The 13,108-nt window shown below is 49.8% G+C and overlaps 1 protein-coding gene across 9 annotated transcripts in view; it reads right to left on the reverse strand.

Annotated features, from left to right (window-relative positions):
• syne1b (spectrin repeat containing, nuclear envelope 1b) overlaps nt 1–13,108 on the reverse strand; it is a 130,265-nt gene that overhangs the window by 88,899 nt on the left and 28,258 nt on the right. For all 9 annotated transcript variants that reach the window (XM_056591112.1, XM_056591113.1, XM_056591114.1 and 6 more), the window contains 17 exons: nt 12,724–12,882; nt 12,045–12,209; nt 10,578–10,712; nt 9,827–9,985; nt 9,207–9,415; nt 8,636–8,744; nt 7,905–8,069; nt 6,581–6,748; nt 5,777–5,953; nt 5,286–5,426; nt 4,844–5,004; nt 4,175–4,325; nt 3,670–3,897; nt 3,231–3,329; nt 2,764–2,951; nt 2,307–2,430; nt 1,679–1,845 (listed from right to left, as the gene is read on the reverse strand). In XM_056591112.1, the coding sequence (XP_056447087.1) occupies nt 1,679–1,845; nt 2,307–2,430; nt 2,764–2,951; nt 3,231–3,329; nt 3,670–3,897; nt 4,175–4,325; nt 4,844–5,004; nt 5,286–5,426; nt 5,777–5,953; nt 6,581–6,748; nt 7,905–8,069; nt 8,636–8,744; nt 9,207–9,415; nt 9,827–9,985; nt 10,578–10,712; nt 12,045–12,209; nt 12,724–12,882 (2,705 nt within the window). The remainder of the gene's footprint in view (nt 1–1,678; nt 1,846–2,306; nt 2,431–2,763; nt 2,952–3,230; nt 3,330–3,669; nt 3,898–4,174; nt 4,326–4,843; nt 5,005–5,285; nt 5,427–5,776; nt 5,954–6,580; nt 6,749–7,904; nt 8,070–8,635; nt 8,745–9,206; nt 9,416–9,826; nt 9,986–10,577; nt 10,713–12,044; nt 12,210–12,723; nt 12,883–13,108) is intronic.

A 13,108-nucleotide genomic window follows, 5' to 3' on the forward strand; every position in this document is an offset into this window, starting at 1 on the left:
CCTACTGGCTACTTCCACAACGAGACTCGTAGTGGGGTTATCTCGGCCATGGTTGAGGAATTGGAATTGGGGGAAAGGAACTTTGGCCTTGACTCCCTGAAGTCCAGATTGAACCGCGACGTGGAGGAGAAAGGGATGTTGCCCGCGATGGTTGCCCAGGATTGTCTCCCGCCGGTGCCCCGGCAGCGGTCTTCTCAACCATGGCCGAGATAACCCCCACTAAGAGTCTCAGTGTGGAAGTACCGGGAATCCAAAAACAGCAACAATCCCCAGAGACGTCAGAGAATCTGACGCAGTAGTGTCCCATCTTAACCAGTAAACTGGTTAAGATGGGACAATTTGGAAATATTCCATATTTGAAACTTTCCATGGGAATTTATGGGAATTATGGGAATTTATGGGAATGAATGGAAATTTAGGGGAACTAACTGGGAATATAGGGTAATGTAATCGAATTGTATCATATCCAAGCATATATATAAGAAAACATCCATGCTAAATGATACAATTAGTCAAAAGTGTGGTCCAGTCTTCTAGAAATCATCTATACATGTGATGGAGGAATGCCCAGTGCCTGTAGGGGAAGTGGTCTCAATAGCCATGCAGCAGGCAGTGTGCTATGTGCATGTGATTGAGGAATGGCATGGATATTCAAGTGTACTGGAATGGCATCTGATGGTTTTAGTCAAGATGATATTAAAATATACTTTTTACAACTTTATTTAAGTTCCCTATGAATAGCCAAACTTCAATTTGGAAAATTCCCAGTTTATTCCCATATAATCCGATAAATTCCCGTTCATTCCCTTAAATTCCCGTTAATTCCCATGGAAAGTTTCCACCCTTGAAAATTCCCGGATTTTGCAACCCTATTTGAGATTCATAATATCGTCTGGAGGCACACACAGCTTTCGGCCGTGATAATATACATTATATAGATATCTATATGTATATGATATCTATATGTCCAGGACTCCTGCCGGAGCACCCGGAGTGTTTTAGAATATTGACAGATCACGGCCAAAAGCTGTGTGCGCCTCCAAATTATATTATGATTCCGAGCCATTGCGATACATCCACTGTAATAACTAGCGCATGGTACGGTGGCCGCAAGCTGCCCAGGGCCACAACCCCATCCTCCACCTTGACCCGCCTCAGAAATACGGCACATTTGTGGAAAGCTCATTTTGGGACTGGCTCGTTGTGGCCGTAATTCTGCACCAAGGCTAAATTTCTTGAACTGTATTAAATACTGTATTAGGGCCCCACTAACACCTATATAAAAGCATCCATAAAGTAGGATGACATGGGACCTTTAATACCTAATCTAAAATATACTATACTATCAGACTTTTTTTTGCAATGTTAGTTCATGTGAGAATTCAGCCGGGAATAACCCAGTGCCCCGGCGCATGGCTCACCCAGGAGGTCAGTACCTCTGACCTCCTGGGTCAGTACCTCTGACCCTGGAGGGATCAACCAGGAGGTCAGTACCTCTGACCCAGGGGGGATCACCCAGGAGGTCAGTACCTCTGACCCAGGAGGTCAGTACCTCTGACCCAGGAGGGATCAACCAGGAGGTCAGTACCTCTGACCCAGGGGGTCAGTACCTCTGCCCCAGGAGGTCAGTACCTCTGCCCCAGCGCCCTGAGGCAGATCTTCCCCAGGCGGTCCGTACCTCTGGGGGACGGCGGTGTTCTGGGCGCTCCACCTCGTGTGCAGGGTCCCCAGGTCTTCATTGAGCAGCTGGGCCCTCTGCTGGGGGGCGCTGGACCCCAGGGCGGAGGCCAGGGCCACCAGGCCCGCGTGACACACCTCCAGGGAGCACAGCTCAGAGTGCAGACCCTGGAGGAGGTGGAGGGGAGAGGGGAACACATCTGATCCCTCGTCTCATCACATGTTACCAGGAGGTGTGTTTGGGAGGTAGTATAGTAGTATTGTTTTAGTATAGTGCTAGTATTATCTGTTTAGTATAGCAATAATATTATCAGTTTAGTATAGTAGATATGCATAGTATCAATATAGTATAGTATAGTACTAGTAGTATCAGTGCTGTTGTATAGTAATCGTATTATCAGTATAGTATAGTACTAGCAGTATAGTACTATATGATACTATCGTATCATTAGGATAATATAGTACTTGTAGTATAGTACTAGTACTAGAAGTATGGTGTTTGTGCTGTACCCTGCGCTGATCAGTTTGGTTTAGTTTAATTTAGCATTGGGTTTGTGGTGTACCTGTAAGTCCTGCAGCTCCCTGATCAGTTTGGTTTAGTTTTATTTGGCATTGGGTTTGTGGTGTACCTGTAAGTCCTGCAGCTCGCTGATCAGTTTGGTTTTGTCGGTGGAGAATCGGCGGCTCTCTGGGTTAGAGAGCGACTCGCTTCTCTCCAAGCAGGACACAAAGCTGGACCGGTCCTTCTCATACCTGCAGCAACAAAGAAGATACCATTATTTATTACACAAGTACTAATTAGTATAAAACAAAATGTGATATCTGCTATTAACCCATCACTAGCAGCATGCCTATTGCCTAGTGCCTTGGTCAAGGGCAGCGGCAGGAGTATTAACCTCACATGGTTGTCTGGTGGAAACTGGAGCACCTGGAGGAAACCCACGTGAACCCCCCCCCCCCCCCCCCCACACCCTGAGGTTCGAACCCAGGACCTTCTTGCTGTGAGGCAGCAGTACTAACCACTGTAGCTTCCACCTGACTAACTCTTAACCCCAGCCCATGTCCATGTGCCGCCACGTGTCTCACTTCTGCCAGAGCGACAGCAGCCCCTCCAGCTGGCTCTGTTTGTCCTTGGCCTGCTGCACGCTGACGTCGTAGCTGGCCTGCAGCGCGGCCGCCGCTCTCTCCGCCTCCTCTTTGTCGCTGAGTCTCCGGGCGCTGGCCGACAGGGACAGCACGGCCGCCTTCAGCTTCTCAAGGCCCTGGCACACGTCCTGGGGGGGGCAACGGGAGGGGGAGGGGGAGTTACCACGCAGGCCGAAGAGATCCCTAACCCTAGCACCTCACTCTCAGCCCGAACCCCTAGCTCTGAACACTAACCCCACACTCTCAACCATCACCCCTAACTCTAAAGCCAAGGCAGTCCCAACGCATGTACAACGTCCTGAGAATCAAGAAGATGCTGATGAGGGACTGTCATCCCCTTCACTTCAGAAGGGGGCCGCTTAGCCCTTCCTGTGTTTAGGCTTCAGTAAAAGGATGTGGGGACGTACCGTGTGGCTTTGAAGAGCTTTGTAGGTCTCTGATGACGAGGAGCATGATGTGATTGGCTGCTCCAGTGTACTGTGCAGACCAATGAGTGATGCCTGTGCCTGGAAACATGACCAAATGACAACACTCAGTGTGTTATCAATGTAAGACCGATATTATTGCCAAAAACAGAAATAAGCTGACGTACTGAAAGTCCTACAACTTAATATGTCTGTGTCGTCGTTGTAGCTTCTAGGCTACATTAAAGTAATCAAGCAAATAAATACAAACAAAAACAAAAAAAATAAATACAAACACCAGTTACACTTTGAGGAATCAATAGAAATGGCCAAAAAACTGCCCCCCCCTCGATCCTCAGAACTTTGGAGGAGATAATTTTACTACAATGGTTCAAAAAGCCGCCAACTCCCGTGTCCTCCTCCTCCCCCCCCTGTATGTTACCTCCTCCAGGCTGGCGTTGAACCTCTGCTGGTGGGAGAAGCTCTCCTCCAGCCGGGCCTGGAGCTGCTGCACGCTCTCCCTCAGCTCCTCCCAGTACCTCCCCGTCTGGGTGAGCCGCGCCCTGACGCGGGCCGCCTCCCCCGAGGACAGGAACTGGCCCAGCGCCTGGGAGTCGGCCTCCAGCCGGGAGTGGACCTCCTCCCGCTCCCGGAGCTCCGAGCTCACGGCCTGGACACGCGGGGATGGAGAGAGGGGAGGGGAGGAGACAGGGTGAGCGGCCGTGGCTCTGATCACCGCCCATGACGTCACACCGTGGTTTCGGTAATCCCGTACCTCAGAACGGGAATGTTCCAGTGTTGTTCATGTAAAGGTACATGTAATACAAATGAGTAATAATTGAGCAGACGTTTTGATCCAAACAAAGCATCCTAGAGTACATTTCTGTTAGATAAGGAAGATGTGGGTCAAGAGCTTGCGACCCAGCCCTGAGGTAAAGCCCCGGTACCTTCACGGTGCTAATCTGCTGCTCCAGAGGGGCGGAGGAGCTCTTCAGGGGGTCCAGCTGCTTCTCCTTGTCTGAGATCCAGACGGAGAAGGCCTCAAAGCCACGCCCAAACTGCTCCCACTGCACTCGCATCCCCTCCAGGGTCACCACACTAGATCAGAATGGGCGTCACAGGCATACTATTACACTACTAGGACTACACATACTTTGGTATACACACCCTGACAATAGTAGCCACTGAAGATTACTAAGTGTGTTATTGGGAAGCAACAGCATTGCCTTCTGCTGTTAGTTTTTGTAATCAATGGGAGTCATTACAGAGCTTCCCCGACCTCTTAGACCAGTCACAACAGGTATCAGGTGAAAGTCTAAACACAACATGAGTGCTGCTCAATCTTTAATCTTAACAACTAAGTGTGGAGAGAGGATTGGCCTGGCTCTTTCTTCAGGGATGAAAAGGCCATATTATTTATACCTTACATTGCAGATTTGGTTTTGCATGGTCATCTGATGTGACGTGATCTGAGACTTTTGTAACTGTGATACAGGGCTTAACTAATTAAATGTACTTGACGTGACTGATGGAAAACAGTAAGTTCTGCTCTGTTTAGTGTAGTCGGTGAGGGGCGTCCCAAGAGGACATGGTGGTGGGAAGGCGTTGTCTCCTACTCTTTCTTGAGGCCCGCCTCCACCTGGTCCACCTGCTGGCTGAGGGCCCGCGCCTGGCCCAGGAGCAGGGCCTTGTTCCTGGGGCCCAGCTGGATCTCAGTGGCCCTCTTCAGCAGAGTGTTCATGTGGGAGACCTCCGCCTCACACTGCTTCAGTAACACCTAAAGAAACGCACGTCCCAGCTGTGAGTGAGCACATTCTCTGCCGGTGAAACAAACGGGCAATCCGAAACCACATGTGTCTATAAAACACACGTTTGAAGTGGCTTGTAATGTTACGCTTATTCTGATACATGATGCTTCTTATGCTTAAACTGACTTTATAATCACCAACAATTTGTCCTAAAAAAAAAAATTAACTGCACTTTGTGATATTCAGGTCTATTTAAAGTTGTGAGTGTCATGGAGAGCGTGATGCATAGGAAGTGGTCGGTCCCGCTCACCCTGGCCTGGCTCAGCTCCGCCACGAGGCTTTCGGGACTGCTGAAGTTCAGGTCTCTGTCGGACGCGGCCCGCGCCTTGTTCACAAACTCCCGCACCGCTTCCTGCTGACTGTCAAACTCCTGCCAGGCCGCCAGGGTGACCTGGGGACGACACAGCAGCAGGTGTATAACGACGTGGTCACCTCGTACAAAACACCACGGGTCGGGTTTCACTACTGACATAGTCCTGCAACACGCCCCCATGTACTTGGTATTGGACGGCGTACTGCATGTGGCGCAGAGGATGACACCATAGGTGTCGTTGTGTGAGGTGCATTCTGTCATGTGGTCGGATAATCCACGTCAAGTGACCACCACAGGCGGACTCATGTTGAATTAAGATTCTCACGACCAACGGATGGAGAAGGCGCTTCGATTTGGTCGACGCGTAATGCAACAACATCTCTGCGCCGCGGCCACACTGTAACGATACCCCTCTCTCTCTCCCTCACCTCCAGGCTCTGCTCCTGGGAGTCCATGCTCTGCTCCATCTTGCTGAGCGTGTTCTCAAGGCTCTGCAGGTCCTGCTGCAGGGAGTCCCCCACGCCCTCCTCCGCTTGGAGCTGCTGCCCCCTGGTGGTCAGCTGCTGCACGTCCCTCCGCCGCTGCTTCAGACGCTTCAGCAGTTGCTGTGGACGGCCAGACGCAAGGGGTTACCACGACGTCAACGCCCGGGGGAATCGGCTGACGTCCCTCCAGCCTACTTGCCCTTCATCCCTCCATCGTTTACACCCCAGGCCCAACCCCCTCACATTAACCCCTTCATCCACCAACCTGCTCCCCCCAGGAGAATCCCCTCGTATCCCCCCCTCCCTCCACCGCCTCATCCCTTGGTCCTTGACACTTGGCCCCGATCCCGGGGCCAAGTTTATCTATTCTGAAAAGTTTATCTATTCAGTTTATCTATTAATTTATCAACCTTTAATTTCTGTACTTTATTTCTGTATTATGTCATTAAGTTATTGTTTCTGAGAAACTGACAAAAATATATAAAACATTGTATCTGACTTTGCTGCCTTATCTCGGTTTAATTTACTTGCCCTAGAATTTAGTAAAAAGTGTTTTCAAAATACATTTTCAAAAACGTAGAAAAAGAAAGAGAAAGAAAGAAACATTCTAATAAAAGGGAAGTTGAAATGATTGAAAGAAAGAAGCCAACAAGCATAGAACCAAAAAACCTATAAAAATAACCAAAAGAAACTGAAAAACGGAGGAAGAAAGAAACACAGAGAGCAGAACTCCTCCTCTCCTCCCACCTGTCTCCCGAGGAGCAGCTGCTGGGCGTCCCGGACCGTCTGGGAGTCCAGTATCCTGACGGCCTCCGCCTGCGCCTCCTTCTGCCCCTCCACCACCTCCGCTAGGGTGCTCCTCACCTCCTCCCGGAACTGGACGCAGTCCCCCACAGCCAGCACCATCTTCTCAGCCTGGGAGCAAGGCAGCACGGAGACGCGGGTCCACAAGGACCTTTTAGAATCATGCCTTCTTATCGGCCAGTGGAGTCTAGTTCATACGTAACAATGTTTGACCTGCAGAATGGTCGAAAGGCATCCACCATAGGGGGTCATTTTGGACCCTGTTAGTATGTTCCTATAATTTAGTAACTATAGATTCAGATACTGTTATTTATTATATTGTGTTGTTATGCCTTTTCCTATCTTTTCGTATTTGTTTTTATTTTGTTTTACCAAATGTCCGCACTGGGATGAATAAAGTCCGCCATTTTATCTGTCCTCATCCCACTGTCCCACTGACATTTACCGCAAGCGACATGCAAGTGACATACCCCAGCCAGTCGATGAAGACAATCACTCTGAACATGAGCCTAAGACACCCAATGTGGCAAAGCGTGTGTATGGTGTTCAGATTTCACCTAGATTCTGCAATGCCCCCTCCAACGCCTCCTACTCTTTGTATTTTGTTTGTCCTGGCACTAAAAGTATGCAGGTAAGTATGCAGGTAGATTATTGTTAGAATACTTAGTTGTGTAGCATCTTATTCTAGCTATCATGTTGTCAACGGGGAATGGGTTAACCTAGTGATTGTTTGTGCTCTGCATTTGGTTCTATGAACATCCTTACTGTACCCACAGCGATATATTGTTTCACCTTCTTCTGACAAATGTACCTTTTGCATGTCGCTTTGGATATAAGCCCTAAATGTCAATTTAAATGTAAAAGTAAAAGCCACAGCAATATCTTTGGGTGTGTTTAAAGTGTTTAATTAGTGAGGTGAAAACGATACACCAATGATGCAGCTCTTTTCTTTGTCTGAACTAATCATCATTAATTAACCGTCATTAATGGGTGCTAACCATGGTACTGACCTGGAAAAGAGTTGTCTTTTGTCTGAGAGGCAAAAGACAATTTATTGGACACAATCTCATGGCTAACTTCAGTCCACTGTGTCTTGCACATCATGGCCTCAATGACTGCCCTTTAAGTCACCACAGGTGTTTATTATGGGATGTACTCCTTTAAACTGGTCTTCCTAAACTGAAACCTAACCACTCTCAGTAGCAGCATTGAACAGTAAAATTAAAACAAGTCTGTGCCAAACGACGTGGAAACACGTCCTCCCTACCTCCGACAGAGAGGCGATGAGGCCCTTGAAGTCTACGGAGAGCTTCCCGAGGGCCCCTCCGTGGCGCTGGCCGTCGCTGTCGCTGCACACCTCTATGAGGGCCGCCATGCGCGTCCGCAGCCAGCCCAGGTTGCCCTCCTGCAGCTCTGCGTCCTGCCGCAGCTCCTGGAGGTTAAGCACACACACACAGAGGATCTGAACAACTGGTCTGAAGCATTACAGGCAGAGGCAGGCTGGGGTTCAGAGTGGCCTCCCCTCCTCACCCCTAACCCTCCCTGGATGGAGGGGTCCCAGTTCTGGGTTCCTTCCCTTTGGATTAGGGGAGGTCATATCATTCGTATCATTTGGGGAGATCCTATCACTAGGATTTTACACCTGTGGTCTTATTTTAGTAATAGTGGGAAACGAAGCATAGATTACTATGGTGAAAATAATATAAGTCAGAAACAAAACAATAATGACCTTAATGACCTGAAGTATTTGACTTCGACTATTGAGGCCTGAATAACATCAACAGTACATTAATGATTTATGCGGAGGGAAGTTAATGAGAGCAGATGTTGTATATATTTTTTTGGAAACCTACATAAACAACATACACTAACTATTCACTATATAACATTTCAAGGGGTTTCATCTCAATGTCGTGTTCAGGGCCAGGGTCATGCCCCTAGTGGTAGGAGGAGTCAGGGCGAGGAGAGAGAGCCGCAGACAGTGAGTGTTGGTCGTACCGTGATGGTGGCCTTCACCTGGCCGTATTTACTGGGGTCGTTGGCCCTGCTCCTCAGCAGTCTGAGCTGGCTCTCTTTAGAGATGAGCCAGCACGAGAGCTCTGCATACCTAGACCACAGAGAAACAGGGACACACGATGAACACACTGCGACCACACTGACTCGGGTCCAAGAATGACAAAAATACACTCGTGACAATGTTATCTTATCTTATCTCATCATATGAACTGTTTAAATCAGTAAAATGGGAAAATCATAGAAATCATAGTCCACAGTTACATGGACGTAAAAATATATTACATAAGAAACATAAACGTATATTATATACACATTTATGTAACAATATACTGTTACTTATGTATGTTTTACAGTGTGCCAGTAGCCATGAGTGGTACTGGATGCAGAATTCACCCCGACATGAATTATCCTAATACCACTTTTAGTTTCACCACTAATCCTGGAATAGCCCTCATGAGCTGAACCCTTTAAACACAGACTGAGCACAACCACAGTCTCCTCAGTCTCTGAGCTTAGCTTTAACATAGTTAGCATAGCATTAGCTTAGCATTACCTGGCGGCGTACTCCTTCCACTTGTCCTGGTGCTGCATGAGCTTCTGGTGTGTGTTGTCCGCCTCCTCCTGGGCGTCGGCCAGGGCCTGGCGGGCCGCCTCCAGGCTGTGGTGGGCCGGGTCCGAGGCCGGCAGCTTCTCACACAGCTCCTCCATCGCCTGGAGCCGCTTCTCGCACACACTCTGGGGGCCCTTCTCCCTGAAGAAGGCCTGCGTTCACACACACACACACACACACACACACACACACACACACACACACACACACACACACACACACACACACACACACACACACACACACACACACACACACACACACACACACACACACACACAGGCACACACACACACACACACCATACACACACACCCCTCTGTTTATCAACCTTGTCTTGGTACTAGCGCTATAGATGAATAATGCTGTTGTGGTCACAGAGGTCCAAGGAAGCTTGAAAAGGCATGAGAACTTTATTTATTTTTGCTCTCAACTGGGAGCAACGTCCTCTTCCCACAAACTACAGCGTCTTTCAGTTAAAGACAGTTTTCATTGTCAGTTGTTGGCGGGGGCCGACTAAGGTAACTTCTTATCAGTTAATGAATTGCCATGGCGACGCTCACCCGGTGCTCCTTCACCAGCCGCTCGCTGCCCACGCTGGCCAGCTGGCGGTTCTCCCGGGTCACCTCCGCCTGGCACTCCTGCAGCGACGCCATCATCTTGCTGCTCTCCACCTCCACCTTCAGGTGGAGCAGGTGGAAGGGGGCCTCGGTCTGGACGTCCTGGACAGGGAGGGGAGGGGGACGGGAGCGTTTCAATCACAGAGAGGGTGGTGGTGGAGGTGGTGATGGAGGTGGTGGTGGTGGTCGAGGTGGAGGTGGGGGAGGTGGTGGTGGAGGTGGGGGTGGAGGTGGTGATGGAGGTGGTGGTGGAGGTGGGGGTGGAGGTGGTGGTGGTGGTGGAGGTGGAGGTGGTGGAGGTGGAGGTGGAGGTAGTGGTGGAGGTGGAGGTGGAGGTGGAGGTGGAGGTGGAGGTGGTGGTAGTGGTAGTGGAGGTAGTGGTGGAGGTGAAGGTGGTGGTAGTGGTGAAGGAGGTTGTGGTGGTGATGGCGGTGGTGGTGGAGGTGGAGGTGGTGGTGGTAGTGGTGAAGGTGGAGGTGTTGGTGGTGGTGAGGTTATAGTGGTATGCTTTGTGTTGTGGTGGGTGAGCCTAACTATGTTTATACCTCTCTTGCAAAGGAAACCATCCAAACTAACTCAATGACTTGTATGAGGGTTTAGTCCAAAGCACCTCACCATACCGTGAGGGTTAACCTTAGTCATCTATTTATTCATTTTGAATCATGATGATTATATGTATTCAAAGTGTTCCTACCTTCCAGTGTTTGTGCAGCTTCCTGACGGTCTCCTGCAGGGACTGCTGCTCCGGTTCAGGCAGGATGTCGGTGAGCTCGTCACAGGCCTTCAGGAAGCTGTTGAGCACGCGCTGGTCCAGCTGGCCGAAGAACTCCTGCAGGACCCAGCATGATGACAAACATTTACGTTTAAGCCACCCAGAGCGACAGCAAGCTCGTCAGGAGCAGTCAGGGTGAGGCGTCTTGCTCAGGAACACCTCGGCACTCGGAGCCGGGCATCGAACTAGGAACCTTCGGGCTACTTCAAGCTACTGCTGCCCCCAAACAGGTCAAAGGTCAGTCCTCTGCCATACAGGGTTTGGACCCTCTGTTCCCTCTTGCTAAGTGATCCATCATAGTTCGACATGAACCAGCCCACAGGTAGATATGGTCTCCGTCTCTATGGTTACCGGCGTACGCCACAGGGCTGAGGTGCACCTCTCCAAAGAAAATAACATGTCGGGCGGCAGCGCAACCTCTGGGATCAACCCCGAGACGTCTGTTAGGTCCGCACAGAACCAGCCTCAGAACCACGGCGCAGAACCAGCCTCAGAACCACGTCGTCGTCTCAGAACCACGTCGTCGTCTCAGAACCACGTCGCAGAAGCTCAAATGTAAGCAGCGTCCTAGAAGCCAACAGCATCCCTGCTGAAGGAGCAAACATTCACCCCAATGTGTTGAGAGGTCCCTGTGTGGTTTACACCTCAAACAGTCACCACCGCTGCCAACCATCGTGTGAATGAACTTATGACGAATGTGTGAATCTCATTATAGCGCACTTTGAGTGACCACAAAGCATTATGGAAGTGCCAATGTGAAAGCATTCCATCGACCGCACAGTCCATTTGTTTGGTGTCTTTGAAGAGTGTATAACTCACGCAGGATGCTACTTGAAGGAGTAAGGATTGCTGTAAGCTTTCTGACGCCGTGGAGACACACTATAGTGTTAGAAGCACTGTGCAATGGGTCAGGCGAGACGTGTTTGTTTGTTGGAGAGAGAGCAGTGATGGATGGACTTACATTATGAAAGCTTGTTATAGGGTCAGATGAACCACTCGAGGCAGTTAATAATGAATGGCTCTCATTTAGCCCTTAACGCACAACACAACGGAACGGAACAAAATGGAGAGTGACAGACACTACCTTGTAGTGGTGAGTGGGTGATTGGGTTGCATAAGGGCACTCAGTCTGTTTTGTTTTCCAAGAGTGAGGCATCAACCTTGTCTTGGGAATCGCCTCTCATGTCATAGAAAACTAATAGAAATTGGGATACACTCCGAACAAAGTCTAAGCCGACAGAGACCTGAAGGTCATACCTTCCTCTACTGGAGGAAGACAGCATTTACACAAACACACACACACACACCCCAAACCCCTAATATAACACACACACAGACACACACACACACAGAAGTGCCTCTCCTGGTCCCCGGGGTGGGGGCCCTCACCGTGTGTCTCCTCAGCAGCTCCTCGGGGGGGCCCCTCTCGGTCAGGCAGCTCTGGGCCGTCTTCAGCACCTTCTCCAGCTCCAGGCGGGACTCCTCGAAGCGCTTCATCAGGCTGCTGTTGGCCTCCACGTGCTTCCTCCACTCCGCAGACTCCTTGATCATCGCCTGCAGACAGCAGCACCCAGGTTAGCACCCGGGTTAGCACTCAGGTCAGTACCAAGGTTAGCACCCAGGTCATCACCCAGGTTAGCATCCGGGTTAGCACCCAGGTCAGTACCAAGGTTAGCACCCAGGTCATCACCCAGGTTAGCACTCAGGTTAGCACCCGGGTTAGTACCCAGGTTAGCTTCTGAAGAGACTGAAGAATAATATACATCGAGAAATGATCAATGATCTCACAGAGTCCCAAACGTTCTCGACCCTCCGACGATGGTCTTGAACCCCAGTGAGATCATTGATCATTTCTCGATGTATAGTATTCTTCAGTCTTCGAATAAACCAATGAGCAGAAGGGAGGGGTCAAGCCCTCTGTTGGTCAGGTCACAGATGTAGCATATATCTGATGGATTCTTTTAGAGGCTAGATGCTGAGATTCACTCCCACTCAGTCCAGTGCCTCTCTAGAGACCTCTAGTGGTCCAGTTCTGCACACACACCCAGGGCTGCGTGGCGCGCTGTACCTGTGAGGACGACTGCAGGTCAGCCACGCGTTTCTGCAGCAGCGTGGTCTGCATGTGCTGCAGGGTGCGGCTGCCGTCCAGCGTCTTCTGGAGGCTCTGGTGGCTCCTCTCGATCACTGACAGACACTTCTTACAGCTGTGGGTGTAGGTCACCAGCTCCTGCACACAGCAAGGGGGCAGGCAGGGGGGAGAGGGGAGAGGGGGGAGATGAACATCAGGGGAAGAGAAACAACCCTGTTTATGATAGTATAACATTGATGTTATATTTCTATATATGTATATATATATCCTTATTTTTAAAAGAACAGCACTGTTTTTTTCAATGAAGATAACATTAATAACAATGAATCAGAAATATAGTCTTGACATTGTTAATGTGGTAAAT

Source organism: Gadus chalcogrammus, chromosome 5, assembly GCF_026213295.1.
Source record: "Gadus chalcogrammus isolate NIFS_2021 chromosome 5, NIFS_Gcha_1.0, whole genome shotgun sequence".
In the NCBI taxonomy this organism is placed as follows: domain Eukaryota; kingdom Metazoa; phylum Chordata; class Actinopteri; order Gadiformes; family Gadidae; genus Gadus; species Gadus chalcogrammus.